General features: G+C 37.8%; 1 protein-coding gene across 7 annotated transcripts in view; it reads right to left on the reverse strand.

Moving 5' to 3' along the window:
• Positions 1-1,027: 1,027 nt before the first annotated feature.
• Positions 1,028-21,873, reverse strand: part of IL33 (interleukin 33) — a 34,691-nt gene continuing 13,845 nt past the window's right edge. For 4 of the 7 annotated variants that reach the window (XM_054500817.2, XM_054500815.2, XM_054500816.2 and 1 more), the window contains exons 2-8: positions 17,186-17,287; positions 8,378-8,503; positions 7,711-7,836; positions 6,031-6,156; positions 5,420-5,470; positions 4,469-4,560; positions 1,028-3,043 (exon numbers count right to left, since the gene is read on the reverse strand). In XM_054500817.2, the coding sequence (XP_054356792.1) occupies positions 2,843-3,043; positions 4,469-4,560; positions 5,420-5,470; positions 6,031-6,156; positions 7,711-7,836; positions 8,378-8,503; positions 17,186-17,276 (813 nt within the window). In that variant the 5' untranslated portion in view covers positions 17,277-17,287 and the 3' untranslated portion in view covers positions 1,028-2,842. The remainder of the gene's footprint in view (positions 3,044-4,468; positions 4,561-5,419; positions 5,471-6,030; positions 6,157-7,710; positions 7,837-8,377; positions 8,504-17,185; positions 17,288-21,873) is intronic. The other 3 variants (XM_054500821.2, XM_054500820.2, XM_054500822.2) reach the window with 2 other exon arrangements.

A 21,873-nucleotide genomic window follows, 5' to 3' on the forward strand; every position in this document is an offset into this window, starting at 1 on the left:
TTCTGCACAGCAAAAGAAACTACCATCAGAGTGAACAGGTAACCTACAGAATGGGAGAAAATTTTTGCAATCTTCCCATCTGGCAAAGGGCTAATATCCAGAATCTACTAAGAACTTAAACAAATTTGGAAGAAAAACTCAACCCCATCAAAAAGTGGGCAAAGGATATTAACAGACCCTTCTCAAAAGAAGACACTTATGCAGCCAACAGACACATGAAAAAATGCTCATCATCTCTGGCCATCAGATAAATGCAAATCAAAACCACAATGAGATACCATCTCACACCGGGTAGAATGGTGAACATTAAAAAGTCAGGAAACAGGTGCTGGAGAGGATGTGGAGAAACAGGAACACTTTTACACTGTTGGTGGGACTGTAAACTAGTTCAACCATTGTGGAAGACAGTGTGGCGATTCTTCAAGGATCTAGAACTAGAAATACCATTTGACCCAGCCATCCCATTACTGGGTATATACCCAAAGGATTATAAATCATGCTGCTATAAAGACACATGCACACGTATGTTTATTGTGGCACTATTCACAATAGCAAAGACTTGGAACCAACCCAAATGTCCATCAGTGATAGACTGGATTAAGAAAATGTGGCACATACACCATGGAATACTATGCAGCCATAAAAAGGATGAGTTCATGTCCTTTGTAGGGACATGGATGAAGCTGGAAACCATCATTCTGAACAAAGTATCGCACGGACACAAAACCAAACACCACATATTCTCACTTATAGGTGAGAATTGAACACTGAGAACACTTGGACACAGGGTGGGGAACACCACACACCAGGGCCTGTCGTGGGGTGGTGGTAGGGGAGAGGGATAACAGTAGGAGATATACCCAATGTAAATGATGAGTTAATGGGTGCAGCATACCAACATGGCACATGTATACTTATGTAACAAACCTGCATGTGGTGCACATGTACCCTAGAACTTAAAGTGTAATAAAAAAAAGGAATTTCAGAATATTGAGTCATCATATGATAAAATCATTATAGTCTCACATACATTTGGAAAATATACTTTATTCAATAATATAAACAATGTAGTAGGTGTATTTGATTATTTAATAATTTTAAGTTTATTGTACAGATGTACATGTCAATAATTAGTGTTTTTCAGATAGGATGATATACATTCTGCTTTTATTTTTATCTCTTTGGTAACAATTATTGACAAAATAATGAAACAAAGATAAATTGTTTTACAGTTGTAGTACCCTTATATGGTAATTCTCAGCCTCTTTTATCTTATATTCTACCAGCACTTACATCTAATAGGTCTCAATAAAGTAGAAATTTAAAAGTATGTACTTTCAGAAAAGGTCATATTTCATAAAGATTCTGTTACTATGTTAGTCATTTATCATAAGTGTTAAGTCTAAGAAAAGTTGTAATAGAAATTGCTAACACTTTAAAATGAAAACTACTCCTTTAGTAGTTAAAAAATGTTATTATATGGTTGAGTATAAATTTCATTACCCTAGTGAGCGTAAAAAACAAAGATGTTTAGCAAAAAAAATTGCCATTAATAGCTTTATCTAAAATTCTACAACAGACAAAGCAGAATAAAAGTTTTGGCATCCAGAGGTCAGGTGATACAGAAATGAAGTTCAGCGGGTGCAAAAGATATATCAAGGGCATGGTAGTTAAAAGAAATGAAAAGAGACAGATGTCAAATGAATATTCCACAGTAATCAGTGTTATCAGGAAGCTGGAATACAAAAAGACTTGTGCACATGGGAAACAAGGATTAGAAGCAACTTTGCCCAATGTGACAGTGAGTATTAAAAGATATAGGTCCCTGGAAGCCAGGGTCAGAAGGGATGGTAGGCCATGGACATGAGGGACAGTCAGTTACTGAAATTTTAATGTTAATTCGGTATCTCATCTAGGCTCTGGTAGGTTAGAAGTTTTCTGGCCTTACCATGGTAGTTGGATTATATGGTACTTGGATGCTCTAAAACATGTTGTGACTCAGTACTCTTTAAAAAAAAAAAAGTTTTAGCATGTTACATATTCCTAATAAGTGAAATTTTATGTCTGAACTAAAATTTACTTTACTTCCTCATGTAAGAATGCCTTGCTTAAACTCAGTATATAAAAATCAGAATTTTAAAAATTAAACAATTAGAAATGAAGTTATTCACTTTACAAATACTGGATTTATTTTTCTTAATTTTTCAATTATCTTTACTTTTTCACACATTTATGTTACCTGGCTTGCCATGTGGGCCTTTGAAGTTCTGTATCCCCTGACAGTAAGGGAGAGCTGCTCTGAGTGTTGCCTAAGACATCTACAAACAAACCTGGTGTTTTATTCCAGTTGAAAAAATGATAATTCTGTGAAGCATCTGGTCTTCTTTTTACTAGCAGCTCTAGTGTTTGAGCCTATCGTTTGGAACTGAGGAAAATTATTTCTCTAAGTAGCTCTTTAAAATGGATCCCTGTCTACAGAGAGACTTAAGCTATGGCTCTTTCTCTCCTCAGTGGCCTTAGCTCTAAATATGAAGTTCTTTCTAGACTGAAACTAGAGAAAAGTAAAGGTCAGACTGTATCTGTTTAGAATGTTGACAGTTTCTTTACCAATACCCTATTTAATATACTGATACTTGTATTGAATATGCAGTTATACAGAGGGAAATAAAAGAATAACTGGAGGATTAGAAAAAATATTTTTATACATAATAAGGAAAACATTCCACACATGCTAAGCACTCTTCATTTCCCTTAGATGTCACCTGCCTCTTTCTTTATCTCTCATTCCTTCTCCAGTGGTAGCATTTGGGTACTCAACCCAAGACCCACAGGTTTCCCTCAACTAAGTTTCAGAGAGCTTAAACAAGATATTTTCAGTACCCAAATTCTCAGAAGAGTCTACTTCAATCAGAGCAAGATGATTATCTTTTACACCTATAAACACTCCAGGATCAGTCTTGCATTCAAATGAAACACAGTTGGAGGGCCTATTATGAAGGACAAAGAAGGCCTGGTCTGCCAGTGGTTTTTCACACTTATGGAGCTGAGGAAACAAGAAGAAAGCAATCCATATGTGAACGGGAAGTTCAGAGTCAACTTTACCTGCCTGTATTGGAAACTAAGGGGAATACTTATTTATAACTTGATATTTCTAGTAAGCTTGCTTAGTGAGTTGTGGAGGGAAGAGGGGGAGAAGTAAGTAGAGGGCCAGAGGGGTGGGGGGTGGATTTGATTTAATTCACTGATAGTCAACATAGAGAGGCAGTATGGATTAGGGTGATTGGATCTGGATGCAACAGTTCTGGATTTGTACCCTTCTTTTGACATGTACTATCTCTGAGACCTTGGGCATGCTGCTTTATCTCTCAAGCTTCATTTTTTTAGTCTAACCAGTTTTCTAGATCAGTCAATCCTCAAAATATCTACAGACATGAGTAAATATAAATTATTATTATTTTGAGGCACTAAGTTTTGGGATGGTTTGTTACATAGCAACCGTTGACCAATACAACAACTCCATTGTAGAGTTACTGTGAGTATTAAATAAAATAATATTTGTAAAACATTTAGCCCAGTGCTTGCTATATAATAGAGCTCAGTCTAAGTAGCTCTATTATTGAGTAGTTATACATGCCAAACACTAGATTATATATGTTTAGGAATGTTTTGCTTAGGAAGATGCTGGTTACTATCCACTATTTATGTTAATAAGGCCTTACATGGCTGTGTTAGTTAGCTTTATAATTTTGTGTATTTATATAATTTATCTTCTATATTATGCTCTCTTCTGTTTTCTTCCATGCCTCTACCTTTGGCTTGTTTGTCAAAATAGTTATAATTACACATCATGACCAACGTAATAATGCCATTTGCTAACTAAAGAAGAATATGCAATTAATTCTATGTTCAGAATGTAGATGTTAGGTTATTTGTAAATCTTGGCACATGGAAACGCTTATGACTCTCCCTTAAGCAGGCTCAGAATGGAAAAATTTTTTTTTTGTATTTGTTTAAGAAAACGATATTATACAAAGAAATGTTTCCTAGAGGAACATAGTAGTTCCTAAAGCCAAATAGAAAGGATTTGAGATCACTCTATGTAACAGTGCTTCTAAAACTTTAAGGCACATATGAATTTCCTGGAGATTTATTAAAATATGCTGATTCTGATTTATTTCTGGGGGGCTTGGAGTCCTGCATTTCTAACAGGCTCCCAGGTGATGCTCTGCTGCTGGCGGAGAGCAGACTTTCAATAGCAAAGCCATACATGCCACTTTCCTCCCTTCCTTACTCTAGAAGCAAGTCATTTGTAGTAAGTGATTGTGCTTTATATACAACAGCACACAAAAAAATCCTGCAAAATACCCCAACTCCCAAATCTACACAAGTTGGTGGAGTCATTCATGACAGTTCTGTAATCATATATATATATATAGATAGATATAGATATAGATAAATTTTTTTTTACCTCCACAGAGTGCTCCTTGTTGTTGGCATGCAACCAGAAGTCTTTTGTAGGACTCAGGGTTACCATTAACATCTTACCATCAACACCATCACCTTACAATTAAGAAAGTATAAATGATAAAGTTAAGAACTGTAACTCATCTTTATTTAAATGAATTCAACACCCAGGAGAAGAGTCTAAGATGTTATGTAAAATAATTACTTCATTCACTAACAGTTATCTTAGAAGTATTTGTACCCAAATTCAAGAGGCACTGATAAGTAGAGGGTACTTATAAACCGGAGAGAAATTAGTTTTCTTATATGCTTTTTAATTGGAGAGTTGTGACCCTAATGGGTACTTCTCTGGGCATCAGCTTTCCTGTCTGCATGTAAAGCCACTCATAGTGTCCCCCAATATTCATTCCTCTTTTGGGATAGTAATAGAACATTCCCCAGCTTGCCTTCTTATGGCTAAGTGTAGTAATACAACTGAGTTCTGACCAATGTGAGATAAGAAGAAGTGTTAGGTGCAACTTCTAGGTTGTACCCTTAAAGGGAAATAGAATGCATGCATCTGTTTTTCTCTGTCCTGCTGACCACACATTGTCATGCTCCCAAGTACTCTTAAACCATGTAGATGTTGGCAGAACCACAAGATAGAAGGAGATGGGTTCCCTGGACAACTTGTTGAGCCATTCCAGCCCTGGCTAAGACAGAAAGTTTTATCTAGCATAAACCACTCTTGTTTTGGATCTGTATTGAGTGTAGCCAAAACTTTATCCTAACAATTAAGCTGTAAAATGGATGAGAATGCATCCTCTGAGAATCTAAGGTTTTACCATGAGCTTAGGTTGGAGATAACCTTCTGAGACTATCTTTTTTCCTATGGGGCAAAAAGGATTTTTTTGGATTTATCTTTACCCCATAGTTAAGAATTCAAACACTATAGCTACCCAGCCCTCCAAATTACCTGATTCACTTGAGGGGCGTTGAGACTCATAGTAACTCAGTAACACCTTATCTGAAAGAGAATGCAAAAAATCCCTCTGGTGAGACATAATTTTGTTAAGTTTTCAGTTCCAACACATACATAACATCAGAAAATATCCTCCCCTTTTATTATATATCAATAAAAGCAAATCTTTTGTGGTTTTGAGAAAGGTCTCAAAAATGCACGAATATGCTCTGATGAATTCTCCAATATAGTTGTTATTAAAATATTTAAAATATTTTTCATAGCAGTGGCATAAAGGTTGTACTTTGGTGATACTAATAAGGCTAGAAAGATCTAGTGGATAATTTAGAGACAGCAAATACATGTGGCCCCTCTTTCCATCTTTCACGACAGATACTGCATTTCAATGTCAGCATTCTTCTCCGATGAACCTGACAAAGCTTCTGAATCCATCTTGACATAGAAGTGGATTCAGGCACCCACTGCCAATGCATTAGAGTTAGCACACAGCATGACCTGTTTGCCATGTCTAAGTTAATCCATTGTTTAAAGTTTGGTAGATTTATTAAAATGTTTTACTTTTATTAGTCATTATTACATCATTATAGAAAAAGAAAATAATCTACCTTTCTTTTCATCTTTTTTCAAGTCTTCAACATATATCTCATAACTTTCATCCTCCAAAGCAAAAGTAACGGATTGATCATTGTATGTGCTTAGAGAAGCAAGATATTCTGTAATAGGTGAAATTCCTGTTGTTAAGAATTCAAAAATTTGTCAGGCACAATTCTTTTGGCAACCTTTTAAAAAAATGCTCCCTCAAAAAACATTTTTGCAATTTGAGTTGCATTTTGTATGTCACTGTTGGCTAGATGAAAGCCTTTGATACAAGTTTTACATAGCTAAAAGGCTGAGATGTGACCCTTGAATGGGATTAAAGGTGCTAGTGTCCTGCATGAAGGCCCTGGGAGGCCATGTGAGTGTGCTTATGGGAGGGTTTGGTGGGGAAAAAGAAAATGGAAAGCAACAGACATTGCTTGAGGAAACCTTCACTTCATGATACCACTTGGTCTGGGGACTGTGGTAAAGAAGGGACTGTATTTTGATACACGTGGATAAATAAATGTTCATCTATAAAGTATGGAGTTACCCAGAAGTTTCTGACAGTCCTGGAGAATGCGGATATAAGCCCTGTTCTCTCCTCTGGCTAAATAACAGGGACACTTAGTGCAGTGCTCCCAACTTTTAAAAAATGTCAAAATACCCATAGAAAATGATAATATTTTTATAGCCTGCTGAGGTAAACTGGAGCAGATTTAGGGACTACTTAGATGGGGCCTGGAAAAAAATAGTATACAAAATATTAAGGAGAATGTTACATACTGAATTTGTACATGAACTTCTAAAGTAAATGATTTAGAAATACTTAATGAGAAACTTCAGTGTTGCTTCTGAGAATTTAGGACATTTATAGCAGGAATAATGCTTGAAATGGCAAATGCAATTTCCAGGTAAAGTTTTTTTTTTTTTTTTTCCCTGAGACAGCCACTCTTGTTGCCCAGGCGAGAGTGCCCTGGCATGATCTCAGCTCACTACAACCTCTGTCAGGGTTCAAGCAATTCTTGTGCCTCAGCCTCACAGGTAGCTGGGATTATGGGTACACACCACCACAACTGACAAATTTTTGTATTTTTAGTAGAGACAGGGTTTCACCATGTTGGCCAGGCTGTTGTTGAACTCCTGACCCCAGGTGATCCATCAACCTCGGCCTCCCAAAGTGCTGGGATTACAGGTGTGAGCCACCACACCTGGCCAAGTTTTTGTTTTAATGATGATCTCTTCACTTCTTGAAGTCATCATCAACTTGGAACCTTATACAAGGACGTGATAAAATTTAAAACCAACTTAACTACTACCTAAAATGTATAAAGTGTTAGAATTATATTTAAAAATATAATAGCTCTTTTCTTTCATGGTAAAAATGTTGAAATTTGGGGGGGAAATGTGATTTTTTCCCAAAAGATAACATATTTTCACCAAAACTAATGACCATGGGATTCCAATCCATAGCAAGTATTTCAAAATACTGGTGGAGTGCTAACTAGAGAATGCATGTGCATTATTAGAACAGCTACCTTGCGCCTACTTTGGATACTATTAGATGGGTACATCAGCTGCAAATGGGCAGAAGTTTCTGGTACACGTTAAAGACACAGACTTGGAACTGCTACCTGGAGTAGCACTTTCCAGGGTCCTGTGTCATACCTCCCTCCTCACTCCCACATCACCCCTGTAACCAGTCATACCTGTGATACTTGAATCATGAAGTGCTCTAGTATATTTCTGGACCCCTGATATACCAAAGGCAAAGGACTCCACAGTAGACTGCTGTTGACAGGCAGCAAGTACCAGATGTCTTTTGTGCTTTCTATCTGCAGACCAGATGGGATTAGGGATGGACCATCAATCCCCACTCTGCACAAACACCCCTTTGAGGATTCCCAGTTAAGGCTGCTTGCTGAGAGTAGTGATTGACTCCAGGGCTTTGGCCACTGCATGGTCCAAAGGGATTGATACCTCTTGGCACGCTTATTCCCCAGTAGAAGCACACTCATTAGAGATCAGGAGGAAGAAAACTAGTCACCCACAGTCTCAACACCCAAAAGGCAAGCACTATTAACACTTAAACCTATTTCCTTTAAATTAAAAAAATCACTTAAAAATATTGTAAACATATTTACACATAGTTGTGTATCTTTTGTTATCACTTAACATTATAACATAATCATTTCTCTCATGCTATTGAAAATTCTTTATATGCCCTTTTAAAAATAGCTAAAAACCAGTTCATCATTCTTAATATTTTCCAAAAGGAACCTTGGAGTGAGGAAAAATAATTGCATATTTAGATGTGGTAAGTGAAGGCAAATAGATACTTATCACTATTGCCAGAGAATGTATGGTTCCCCTTACCTGTTTTCAGCGAAGGCCTTTTGGTGGTTTCTCTCCTAAAGTAACAGGCCTCTTTTTTTATCATAAGGCCAGAGCGGAGCTTCATAAAGTACACGTGGCAAGCTTCTTTGGCCTTCTGTTGGGATTCTAGACAATTGAAAAACTTGTGAGACTGTTTCATTCCATTCATCTTTATCCTTTTATAAATCCTGAGTGTAGCAGGCCAAGAAAGCAAGTACAGGTTCACAGTATCTTATCAGAAATCCTTAACTCAGCTGTGTTTCAAAATTCAGAGTTTTTCATATTTTAGGATTGTAATATAGAGCATATCCTGCATATATGTAGCACCCAAGAAGAGATGGGGGCAGCACCCCATAATCAAAATTAGTTAATTTTATATTGAAACATAGGAAAATTTACACAAAGTGATATAAAGACCTCATGTTAGTTCACATCAGGAGTTAACTAAGAAATGAGTTTATGTCATATTTTGCTGTCAAATAAGTTCTGAAAAACTTTAGGTCTTTAGAAAAAAATTTTGGTTTTCAGAATTCCATATGAGGGAGTGTGAACCTGTATCCAACATATATCAACCTTTGCCTAATTGAGGGGGATCTTTTACTCATATGAAATGTGCAATCTTTTCTCCTTGTCTAGAATACACTTTTAATAATTTTGGAGGGATTGCTGAAGTCTACAAAGGTTACTGATATTAAAATAACTACCATTTACTAAGTGTCTACAGTGGGCCAAACACTGTGCTAATGATTTTACGTATGTCTCCATTTAATTCTTCATAATAATCTTGCAAGATAGGCATATTGTCCCCATTTTACAGATCGTAATCTGAGGCTCTCAGGAATCCTGACACTTGCCCAAGATTACAGGGCTGGCAAGAAGTTGTGACTGAAGTGTGTCTAAAATCAAACCTATTCTTTCCACCACCATCCACTTACCGCCATCTAAGAAAATGCTACACTACAATTTGAGGGACTAACAAAATGCAAATTCAAATTAAATCAGTCAAAGTAAAAAAGTTAATTCAGTAATTATTTCATTTTGCTAAAGAAAAATCTAAGTCTCAAAAAGAAAATTAAATTTGCTGCTTGGAAAATCATAAAAAGTCTTTCAGAATCAGGTAGAAAAGAAAATTGTAACACATGAGTCATAGGATCTCAATTTTTAACATTATGTAGTAAATGAATTATCAAGCAATTTATACAATGAAGTCAAATTTCAATTAGTCACAGTAATTCAGAAAATAAAATAATTATTTGTGACTCTGGGATTCATTTTATGAATTGAAAAAATTCTCCAGAGGATTTGCCTTCCTAAAATAATGCTTTTTAAAGATAAGTGGAAAAGCTTTTATTAGCTATTATTTTGAATTAATCCACATCTTGCTTCCAATTCAGATGAGTAGGTACCTTTAACTATCTTCAATTGATTTAATAAGGGAAGACCACTTAATTATATTCATACCCACTCTAGAACTCTCTACCATTGATTCTCAATTCAGAAATATCAACTGTGGTATCTTGTATTTATATTTTAGTGCTTTTACACTTACAAAGATAATTCATAAAGAAAACTAGTGCCAGAGCCAGCATTGTACTTATTCTCCTGACAAGTAATTTAATACAATACTTTACTGACTGTTGTATTAATTCATTTTCTGCTACTATCACAGAATACCATAGACTTGGTAATTTATAAAGCAAAGAAATTTGTTGGCCAAGTGCTGTGGCTCACACCTGTAATCCCAGCACTTTGGGAGGCTGAGGCAAGAAAATCGCTTGAGGCTAGGCATTCAAGACCAGCCTGGGCAACACAATAAGACTGTCTCTACAAAAAATTAAAAAAAAAAAATAGCTGGGCATGGTGGCCTGCTCCTGTAGTCTCAGCAACTTGGGAGGCTGAGACCAAAGGATTGCTTGAGCCTGGGAGTTTGAGGCTGTAGTGAGCTATAATCATGCCACTGCACTCCAGCCTGGGTGACAGAGTGCGACCCTGTCTCTAAAAAAAGAAAAAAAAGATAGAAATTTATTTCTTACACTTCTAGAGGCAGGCAAATCCAAGAATATTGTGCTGGCATCTGGTGAGGATCATCTGATGGTGGAAGGCAGCAGTGAGTACGTAAGTCAGAGAGGAAATCCGGAGAACTCACTTTTATAACAAACCCAATCTCCTGATAACCAAACCACTCCCATGATAACAGCAGTAATCTGTTCATGATGGTGGAGTTCTCATGACCTAATTACATCTTAAAGATCCGACCTCTCCGGAGGTTGCAGTGAGCTAAGATAGTGCCACTGCACTCCACCCTGGCAACAGAGCGAGACTCTGTCTCAAAAAAAAAAAAAAAAAAAGAAAAGAAAAAAAAGAAAAGAAAAGAAAAAAAGGTCCGACCTCTCAACACTGTTACAATGGTGATTAAATTTTAGCATGAGTTTTGGTGGAAACATTCAAACCATTGCAACTATACCACATTGTCTTTTCAGAGCTAAAAGGCATAATATGATAACTGAAAGAACGCTCACTCCTTATATTCTTTATATTTTAGTCAGCATCACATGGGAACGTGATAGGCATGCCTAATACTGAGTGTGGACTCTGGGGGGAACAGGATTATCAGTCTTGGGTAGTTAAAAGTGAGGGTCACAATACTGAGGAAGTACTGAAGATGTGGAAATCTTTAGGAGATAAGAAGAAAGTTAAAGATGTAGGTGTGGGGGCTAGCATCTAGTAGGACAAGCACTGGTTATAGTTCAAGGATGGGGGTTACTACATTTGAAGTATTGAAAACACTTGGCATCAGGAGAATTTTGAAGAACATATGCTTTGGTGTTTTGGGAAGCTGAAAGTGTGAGGGTTGTGTTCTGGAGAGGAAAGTGCAAAGCTGGCATGGACATGCGGACTTTGCAGGAGAGAGCATTCCACTGGGGTCAAAGAGCCAGCTCAAATGTATATAAGGGCTGTTACCACTTTCCATGTCTCTATCCTGCCTGCTCCCTGAGGGCAATGGCTTAGTATCAATTTTAAGAAAAATCCCATAGCTAATTTAATCATAACAGCAGCATGAATCCCTCAGGGATTTCTTGTGAGTAAATAGGAAAGGCCCTGGAAATCTTTCTATAATTCTGCCACTCAGAGAACCAGATTATGGCTGATAGAAACCACAGAGGTGAATCACTCCATCTTCAGTTTCTTCCCCGAGCACGGATTTTACCAAGGTGTCTTCTTACTGCTTACTACCCTTGACCTGTCTGTGGCATTGGACTCTCAGGACCACTTCTTTCTTTGAACCCCTCTTTCCTTATGCCATGTCACCAGTTTCCCTAGGTTCTTCTTGTTTCTCTCTGACTAGTGCACCTTGTCTCTGTTAGTTATCCCTCTACTGTCTGCTCATAAATGTTGGTGTTCCTCAGGGTTTTGACTTTTTCTTCTTCTCTCACTCTTAAACTTTCCTCCTGGGCAATCATGCTTGCTCCAATGACTTCAATCACCTTTTTAGAGGCTGATGACTCCCCAAACTGTAACTCTATCTTTGGTCTTTTTCCTGAGCTTTCTAGCTGTTTTTCTTTCTCCACAAGTCATTTTGACCCAGCTACTTCAAAGCATCGCTGTCTCTTTCTGTGTATATCTTCTGAATTCTGGATATCTCTACCTGGGTGACCTGCAGCTACCTTAAACTAAAATACACTGGTCTTAGTCTCTTTTCTGCTGCCATAACAGAATACCATGGACTGGGTAATTTATAAAGAAAAGAGTTTTATTTGGTGTCTGGTTTTGGAGGTTGGGAAGTCCAAGATTGAGGGGCTGTAGCTGGTGAGGGCCTTCTTGCTGTGTCATCACATGGTGGAAGGCATCACACATGGTGAGAGTGCACATGAGGCAAAGAAAGGATGGGGACTGAACTTCATCATTTTTATCAGAAACCCAATCCTGCAATAACTAACCCACTCCCATGACAATGGCATTAATCCATTAATGAGGGCAGAGCCCTTATAATCTAATCACCCCGTAAAAGTCCCACCTCTCTTTTTTTTTTATTTTTATTTTTTTGAGATGGAGCCTCACTCTGTTGTCAGGCTGGAGTGCAGTGGTACAATCTTGGCTCACTGCAACCTCTGCCTCCTGGGTTCCAGCGATTCTCCTGCCTCAGCCTCCTGAGTAGCTGGGACTACAGGTGTGTGCCACCGTGCCCAGCTAATTTTTATATTTTTAGTAGAGACGGGGTTTCACCATGTCGGCAAGGATGGTCTCAATCTCTTGACCTCGTGATCCACCCACCTTGGCCTCCCAAAGTGCTGGGATTACAGGCATAAGCCACCTCACCCAGCCGGTTCCACCTCTTAATACTATCACAATGGTAATTAAATTTCAACATGAGTTTTGGAGGGGACATTCAAACCATGGCAGTACTTATAATAAAAAATGTCTTTATCTTTTTCTACCCCCAATACATTTCTCCTGAATTCACTATCTTGAGAAACAGTACAACTATCTAACATTATCCACCCAATTCTTTTTTTTTTTTTTTTTTTTGGAGACAGAGTCTTGCTCTGTCACCCAGCCTGGAGTGCAGTGGCGTGATCTCGGCTCACTGCAAGCTCCGCCTCCCAGGTTCATGCCATTCTCCTGCCTCAGCCTCCCGAGTGGCTGGGACTACAGGCGCCCGCCACCATGCCCAGCCAATTTTTTGTATTTTTTAGTAGAGACGGGGTTTCACTGTGTTAGCCAGGATGGTCTCAATCTCTTGACCTCATGATCCACCCTCCTCAGCCTCCCAAAGTGCTGGGATTACAGGCGTGAGCCACCATGCCTGGCCTCTACCCAATTCTTAAATCAAAAAGCTGAGAATAATTTATTTTTCCTTCTTTCCATTCTTACAATTCATTCAATCTGTCATTAAGTCTTTTTGATTTCACCTTCTGAACATATCTGAAATCTAGTCCGTCCTCTCTATTCTGTTGTCTTAGGTCACGCCTTCATCATTAGTCCCTTAGATTAATGCAGTAGACTTCTAACCAGTTTCTGTTTCTACTCTTGCCTCCTCACTTTATCATCACACTACTACCATCACACTTCACCAATGTGATCTCTGTAAAGTAAAAATATTGTATCATTCCTCAGTTCAACATTTTCAATGTTTCCCTACTGTCTACAGGATAAAGTCAAATCTCCTTTACTGTAACAGATCTTCTATGGATAGACTCAAACTAAAGGGGTTGATCTCTACTCAGTTCTAGCCAACTATTGCCATGCAAGATATGGACCCAGTGTTTCTAGATCTTTGGATTTTTTTAGAGAAACTATATACATTTAGATTTTCATTAAAAATATCCTATTTTTAAAAAATTGACTCAATTAGAAAATATCAATAACAGTGTTCAATCCTAATAAAATACTCCTGCTGGATGGATCTATCCCAAGGCTCCCATATTGTGACCTCTGGCTAGATCCATGAATGAAGACGGCTGGATTTTTAGGGAAGAGAAAGTGTTGATGGATGTGGGGGAAAGAAAGTAGGAGAAGAGAAAAGCCTGACCCTGGGAAGTAGCTTCCTGGAAACTGGGAAGGGAAGGGTTGTGAGAGGCTTTCCTCCAGGTCATGAAGTCCTGTACCCTGTTGGCATTAGAGGCAAAATGCCCTGGGGGTGACCACAATGTGGGACTGACTGTGGGGATACCTGCAGTGGTTGGCTACTAAGTTTTGTGGCATTGTGAACTGTGGCTTGTGTTAGATCCTGGTAGCTCAAGAGAAGGAATTAAATGTGCTTTCTTGCCTTGTGTCTTGGGATCTTAGAGCAGAAGCTTATTTAGAAAAACAAGATATGACATATCTTGCATTTTGAGTTGAGAAGCAGTTTACACCTGTCACATACCCCAGAGATATCTGTCAAAGTTTTCACCAGGATTGTTTAAATAATCACAGTTTTAGTGCAGTAGCTCTATCCTGCTTGCCCCCATCTGTGGGTTTACTTTCCATGATTTCAGTTACCCACAGTGAAATACAATAAGATATTTTGAGAGAGGGAGCGGACATTCACATTATTTTCATAACAGTGTGTTGTTCTAATTGCTCTACTTTTTTATTAGTTATTGTTAATCTCTCATTGTGCCTAACTTATAAATTGAACATTATCATGGGTATGTATCTGTAGGAAAAAACATAGTATATATAGGGTTCATTACTATCCATTATTTTAGGCATCTTTTGGGTGTCTTGGTACATATTCCCTGCAAATAAGAAGGGAGTACAATATTTAACTGAGCCAATATTATTGGAAAGGAAGATCTGCTAAGTGACAATTAAAATAATGTGATGTATTTGTAAAGCCATACAAATGAGTTTGAGATTATTTTTATCACTGTCCTCTAAATGGTATAGGTAAGTAGTTAGGGCCACTGTTCCCTTAAAGGAGGGGTTACATTTTAACTTTTGTATCAATACCACCAACTCTGGCGTAAACTGTAGCCCACTCCCTCATTCCAGTGTCTGTAAAGAGCCCATATTTCCTGAGGTACAAAGAAAATGCATTTTTTTATTGAGAGGCAATTTAGGGATGCAAAGTCACTGAGTCACTGTTTCTACAGAGAGCATTTTGACTCAGCTACAAGTAAAAGGATTAGTTTAGCTGTGATTTCCTGGTTGTTCAGAAACCACAGTCAAATTAGTGATTTCCCTGGTCACCAAAGAACAGTGTGGGTGGGCCAGAGACTCAGGGAAAACAGAATGAGACAGAAATGATATTAACTCTGCTTTCTCTTCTACTGTACAGATGATGTACAGAGAAATAGAAAGGAGCATGAAGGACAAGGTTATGCCAGTCCCCACCATCATTCCTTATCCTCCATTTTCTTTCCAGTTCACCAAGGCTCCATTAACTTACTTTTGTGTTACTGCTCCCATATGAAAAACAGATCCTAAAATTGCATGCTTCCTGGCCAAGTGCAGTGGTTCGTGCCTGTAATCCCAGCACTTTGGGAGGCTGAGGCGGGTGGATCACTTGAGGCCAGGAGTTCAAGACCAGCCTGGCCAAGCTGGTGAAACCCCATCTCTACTAAAAATACAAAAAATTAGCCAGGTATGGTGGTGTGTGCATGTAATTCCAGCTACTTGGGAGGCTGAGACAGGAGAATTGCTTGAACCAGGAGGCAGAGGTTTTAGTGAGATGAGATGGCACCACTGCACTTCAGCCTGGGAGACAAAGTGAGACTGCCTCAACAGAAAATAAATAAATAAATAAATTTGCATACTTCTTTCCTAGGACAGATAATTTTAAGGATCAAAGAGTTATACAGCCCTTTAATCTCAGAGCTATAGCTGCCACCTGACTTTACTTACCTTCTATCTTATTACAAACTCCAAGTTTGCAGCTAGATAGACTTGAGCATCATTTGTTGGTTCTGCTTTATTTCTATGGTTTGGCTTTGATTGGTTTGGTCCCACCAAGTCTCCTGTTGAAATTTGATCCCCATTGTTGGAGGTGCGGCCTAGTGGGAGGTATTTGGATCATGGGGCGGACCACTCATGAACAGCTTGGTGCCATTCTCACAAGAACGAATTCTCACTCTTAGTTTGCAAGATGGTTGTTGAAAAAAGGTTGGTCCTTCCTCTCCTCTTTCTCCTGCTTCTGTTCTCCCCCTATTCTCCCCCTATGTGACCTCTGCATGTACTGATTTCCCTTCCCTTTCCATCAAGAGTGGAAGTAGCCTGAAGCCCTCATCAGAAGCAGATGCTAGCACCATGCTTCTTGTACAGCCTGCAGAACTGTAAGCCAAATAAACCTCTTTTGTTTTTAACCCTTTCTCATTTGCCCAGAGAATAATTACTGGCAGCGCTTACAACTGCAGTGTTTAAGATAACTTTGCCACTAAAGATCTCGCTTTTATTATTATTTTTAGATCTCTCTAGTATATCAAGTTTGGAAACAAAAGACATCATTCTATTTATAGCATTCTGTTTTTAGTAGTGGTATTTTCATTTATAAAATATAGTAATTCTCGATCGCTGAAAATGTCAAATCCTAGAAAATGTAGCATTCCTACATGTGATGTTAACATTCTTGAACACTTCTTGAACAGTTAGTTGCTTGCAGAAGTTTCATTTGGTGAATCTCATTTTTTCTGAAATAGACAATGCTGATGGTAGTTCTGTTTAGAAATAACTCCAAGAACAGTTTTTATATTCTATTTTTGCATTGAAAATCAGATTTGCTTCAGCTTCAAAGAGATGTTTATGTAAAATTAAATAAGCACTGGCAGCATGCTGCACTTTTTTTTCTAAATGGGAAAAGGGTTAAATTACCCAGCTTCAGGTATATTTTTATGGCAACACAAATTGACTAAGATGATTATTAAAATATCTTCATCTGTTATTCTCTTCTTCATCAGTAGTCGCAAGTTAAGACCACATTCCTAATACCACCAAAGGTCTTAATGAATATTTGTTGAATAAAAGTGGACCCGCTTAAAATTTTGCTAGTTTATCAGGGAAAGGGTTTTGGGGGTTTGGCAGCAGGAGGTGTGTGGAGCAAAAAATGGTTGATATAAAAGGCTATAATTAAGTTTATCACTATTCACAGGTTCAGATTATCTCAGCTATTCCTGCCCGGTGATATATCAAATATGCCAAAGTTGGCTATATATAGTCAGTTCAAAACCAGTCTGCTGTATTATACCCTTATGTGTCATCCCTTTTTATTTTAGTTCTTGTATTCTTAGTAGATTTTGATAAGATAGCATGTATAAACATTGGAGTAGTAAATATTTGATAATAGATAAAAATAATGTGTAAAACATTCAGAGATACTTAAGTCCTTACTTCCCAGCTTGAAACACAAAGCTTTGCTTGCTGTGTTCTTCCACTTTGCTGTGGAAATTTTGTTGGTTGAATACTTCATTTTAGGCTTCATTTTTCAGTATTCTGTTGGATTAAAATATAATATTAGTTCATCTGTCTCAACTTAAAAACAAATGGAAACAACTGTGGCTAGCTCACTACCAAATTGGTAACATAACCTTATGGAGGAAATAATTATTTCAGTAAAGTTTGAACATAGTATTCTAACTATGCATTCATGCTGGGATATGGTACTCTGCACCGCATAATGAGGCTTTGGTCAATGGATTGCACATATACAATGGTGGTCTCACAAGATTATAATGGAGCTGATAAATTCTTATCACCTGGTGCTGTTGTAGCCATCGTAACATCCTAGAACAATTCATCACTTGCGTGTTTGTGGTGACGGTGGTGTAAACAAACCCACTGCACTGCCAGTTGTATAAAAGTATAGCACATACAATCATGCGTAGTATATAATACTTGGTAACACATGACTGTGTTACTGGTTTATCTATTTGCTATACTATACTTTTTAACATTATTGTAGATTTTGTTCCTTCTACTTATAAAAAAAGTTAATTGTAAAGCAGCCTCAGGCAGTTCTGTCAAAAAGGTATTCCAGAAGAAGACATTGTTATAGGAAATGGCAGCTCCATGCATGTTATTTCCCCTGAAGAACTTCCAGTAGGACAAGATATGGAAGTGAAAGACAGTGATATTAATGATCCTGACCCTGTGTAGGCCTAGACTAGGGTGTGTGTGTTTGTGTCTTAGATTTTAAGGAAAAAGCATAAAAAGTAAAAAATTAAAATTAAAAATTTTTCAAATTAAAAAAAGCTTATAGAATAAGGATATAAAGGAAGAAATTTTTGTACAGCTGTATGATGTTTGTATTTTAAGCTAAGTGTTATTACAAGAGTCAAAACATTAAAAAAATTAAAAGTTTATAAAGTAAAAAAGTTATAGTAAGCAAGGCTAATTTATTATGGAAAAAGGAAACAATTTTAAATAAATTTAGTGTAGCCTAAGTGTACAGTGATAATAAAGTCTATAGTCATGCTCAGTAATGACCTACGCCTTCACATTCACTCACTACTTATTGACTCACCTAGACTCATTTTCCAATCCTGCAAGCTCCATTCATGTTTAATTGCCCAATACAAGTGTACCATTTTTTAATCTTCATACCATATTTTTACTTTACTTTTTCTGTGTTTAGATATGTTCAGATATACAAATAACACTGTGTTAGAATTGACATTTTATAATCTATTCTCTCTGAAGCCTACAACCTGAAGGCTTCCTCTGCGAATAAGAACTTTGGTTTCCACAACCCTTTATTTTAACTCAGACATTACTTTTTATTGATCCCAGTTGACTGTAGTCTTTTATCCCTTACCCATCTCCCAGCTGAACCCCTCCACCCCCCACTTCAAGTTTTCCCACCTTTCTGGACCAAATGAATGTACTTCTTAAATGTATTTGATAGAAGTCTCATGTCTCCCTAAAATGCATAAAACCAAGCTGCACACCAATCACTTTGAGCACATGTTCTCAGGATCTCCTGAGGGCTTTGTCACAGGCCATGGCCACTCATATTTGGCTCAGAATAAATCTCTTCAACTATTTTACAAAGTTTGACTCTTTTTGTAGATAGTGGAAATACTGCTACTGCAGTTCTGAGACTGTTTTGTTATACTTTAGTATAGAGGAAATAAGTAGATATATTATGTTACATGGTTTTGACTGTAGGGGAAAGGAGATACAAACATAAAAGAAGTCATGAGAAAACCTATGGAATGTTAAATTTGAGTCAGTAATATCGGTGTGCCCATATCTTAGTTTCTTAATACTGTCTCCACTGAAAGGAACAGCTGCTCCAGATCTGGAGCTGGTAAAGTAGTGGTGAACATGGAACATCCTGTTGTGCCAGAAAGCAGAGTCACTAAAAAACTAGTGAGGCTGTGTCAGAAGCATATACACGAGCCACTGGGAAAAATCTCCTGCTGGCCAAACTTGACACAATTTGAGGATCAAAAAGAATAATGGTGGTAATTGACTATAAAGCATTTAAAGAAACCCACAAGTTCATAGCATTTCTCAGGAATTGAATGAATAGGGAGGGGTCTAGTCATTACAGAAGGAATGATAGCATTGAAATAGGCCTCATTGTCTGGGGTGCCACCCGGAGTTCTTGGTCTCACGACTGGGGAAATCAAGGAAGGTGGACACACCAAGGGTGAGGTTAGAGCAGAAGTTTAATAAATGAAAGAAGGAGAGAAAGCTCTCTGCTGCAGAGAGGGGTCCTGAAAAAGTGTTTCTGTTCTATAGTGGAATACAAGGGTTTTTATAAATGAGCTAGTGGGGAGGGGGTACTTTATTTGCATAAGGTGTGAAAAACTGGTTAGGACTAGGTGTGTCATTTGCAGAAGGCATGAATTCCTGACAACCCCCATGCTGTCCTTCCAGTGTGCATGTAGGCTCATAGCCTAAGTTACTTCATGTTGTTTGACTTCCCTTACTGTGCACATGTTGGGGATAGAATCCTCCATTGTGGACATGCCTAGCTCAGTGTAACTCCCCTTATCTGTGTAGCTGTAGGCATGTTCCAAGCATGCCCTCCTGAGCAAGCTTCCTTATTTGAATATATCCAAAGAAGGAAAGGAATGTGTTCACTGAGGCCAACTGAATGTATATGAAATTTGAAATTTGCTGATTACACAGAAGGCACTCTTTTGTGCTGGAGCTTGCTTCCTTATCTATGTTTGCGGCTTGATCTCTCAGGCTGCTCTTTGTTAGAAGAGAAGTTCTACCGAGGACTTTGCCCTATTTGCCTAGCTGGTTTCTTTCTTCTTTCTGTCTCAGAATCAGACAAATCACCATCTTGCAACCCCCAATTTAATACTTGATTCAAGCAAGGGACATCAATCGACGTGATACCTTGATGATGAAGCTGGGTCACTGTATCATACTGAAAAAATATGGAGTTCTGTATCATAAATTGCAGAAAATTCCATATTCTCTTAGTATGGTTCTGCAATCTGGCTTCAACATCAGGGTATAACACTGTGCTGTGGTTTGTGGAGGGAGCAGGACTTCTTCTCCAGTCTTAAACTCTCTGACATTGCCTGCAATTCTATCAATAATTATTGCTTCTTCTTTTTAAGTATTGGCCTCTGGTTTTGCCACACTACAAACAAACAAACCAAATTATCCCAGCAGTGGTTACAACTTAAATCTCTTACGAACTTCATATGAATAATCTCTTCTGGCAGTTAAAAGAAGAGCATTGAGTTCTTGGGTTAGAGGACTCGTTAGAAGGTAAACTTTAGGCACCCTCATTTTGTCCCTGGACAAACCTCTGGAGGCTGAAACTCCAGATGATCTTGTCTAGGTAGAACTGCTATAACATTATGTGCTTGCCACCTATTTACATCCAGTCCCATGTGCAAAATCCTCAGTGGTGAGCCAGTTGAAGACTACCTATTCTGTCCCTCAGTCTTGCCATGGGAGTAAATGTTGTGCTTACACAGCTTGAAGACTTCACATCAACTTTTATTTTCTTCCTCTGATTCTCCTACCTTTGTTGGTCAAGAATGTGTAGAAGCAGAGGATCTTACATATGATTTTACCAAGCCCCTAACTTTACAGATGAGTAGACTGAAACTCTGAAGATTAAGTGCCTTGCTCAGGATTATGAAACAGAACCAGGAACAGAATCTAGCCTCCTGACTTCCATCTTGATTCCAGTACTTCCCTATCCTGTCTCCCTCCATTCTTTCTCCCTTTCCTCCTCAAAACAGGAAGAAAATAATCAGAACTGGGAATTTAACTCCAAACACTCAGCCTTTCTTATACACAAAGCAGTTGTCCAACTTCTTTGAAATAATGAGTTTCTGAATATGGTTGTTAATTTGTAATCACACATTTGGAATAATAAGATAGGGAACCCAATTGTAGTTGTATTTTAAGTTGTACATAAAATAGTTTAAATAGTAACCTGCACACAGTAGATAATGAAGTAACACTTTACTAACATAAAAACTGCATTGCCTTGATGTTGTTTGTTTTCTCTTCTACCCAAGGATACTTATATCCTAGAAAAAACAATTCCTTGTCATTAAAAAAAGTTACTTTTTCTTTTTTTATAATCTTAGAATATTTTAATAAAAAGTTACATTTTCAAATAAATATGGGAAATGTTCCAATCTACATTCTATCTCTAGGAGAGTCAGACTCATGTTAGCATAGAGAAGGTGTTGATAGTCCTTTATTGAAGACTCATGGGTACCTTTGTTTAACTATTGTTTTCAGTAGTTATTTGATCTCATAACCTTTTTCTCCCCTCTTATCACCCTCATGGACTAGTTTGAGAGAACGCACTTGGAAGAACTTTGCCGTACACTAGTATTAGCTTGCATAATTGAGCAAGATAGAGAAGCTGAAAATACCACATTTACAATGGAGTCATTGACACAGAGAAAGTCAACACCCTTTATAGAACCACACGATAAGTCAAAAGCATAGTCAGGAAATATTTTCAAATCCTATTCTGAAAAAGTATTTTCTTCAAATAACCTGCAAATTCTTTGCCTTGATCACTCTTTTCACCATTTTTTTTCAGACTAAAATTGACTCATTACTCTCCTATTTTTATATCAGAA

The sequence above is a fragment of the Pongo pygmaeus genome, chromosome 13 (genome assembly GCF_028885625.2).
Source record: "Pongo pygmaeus isolate AG05252 chromosome 13, NHGRI_mPonPyg2-v2.0_pri, whole genome shotgun sequence".
NCBI classification, from domain to species: domain Eukaryota; kingdom Metazoa; phylum Chordata; class Mammalia; order Primates; family Hominidae; genus Pongo; species Pongo pygmaeus.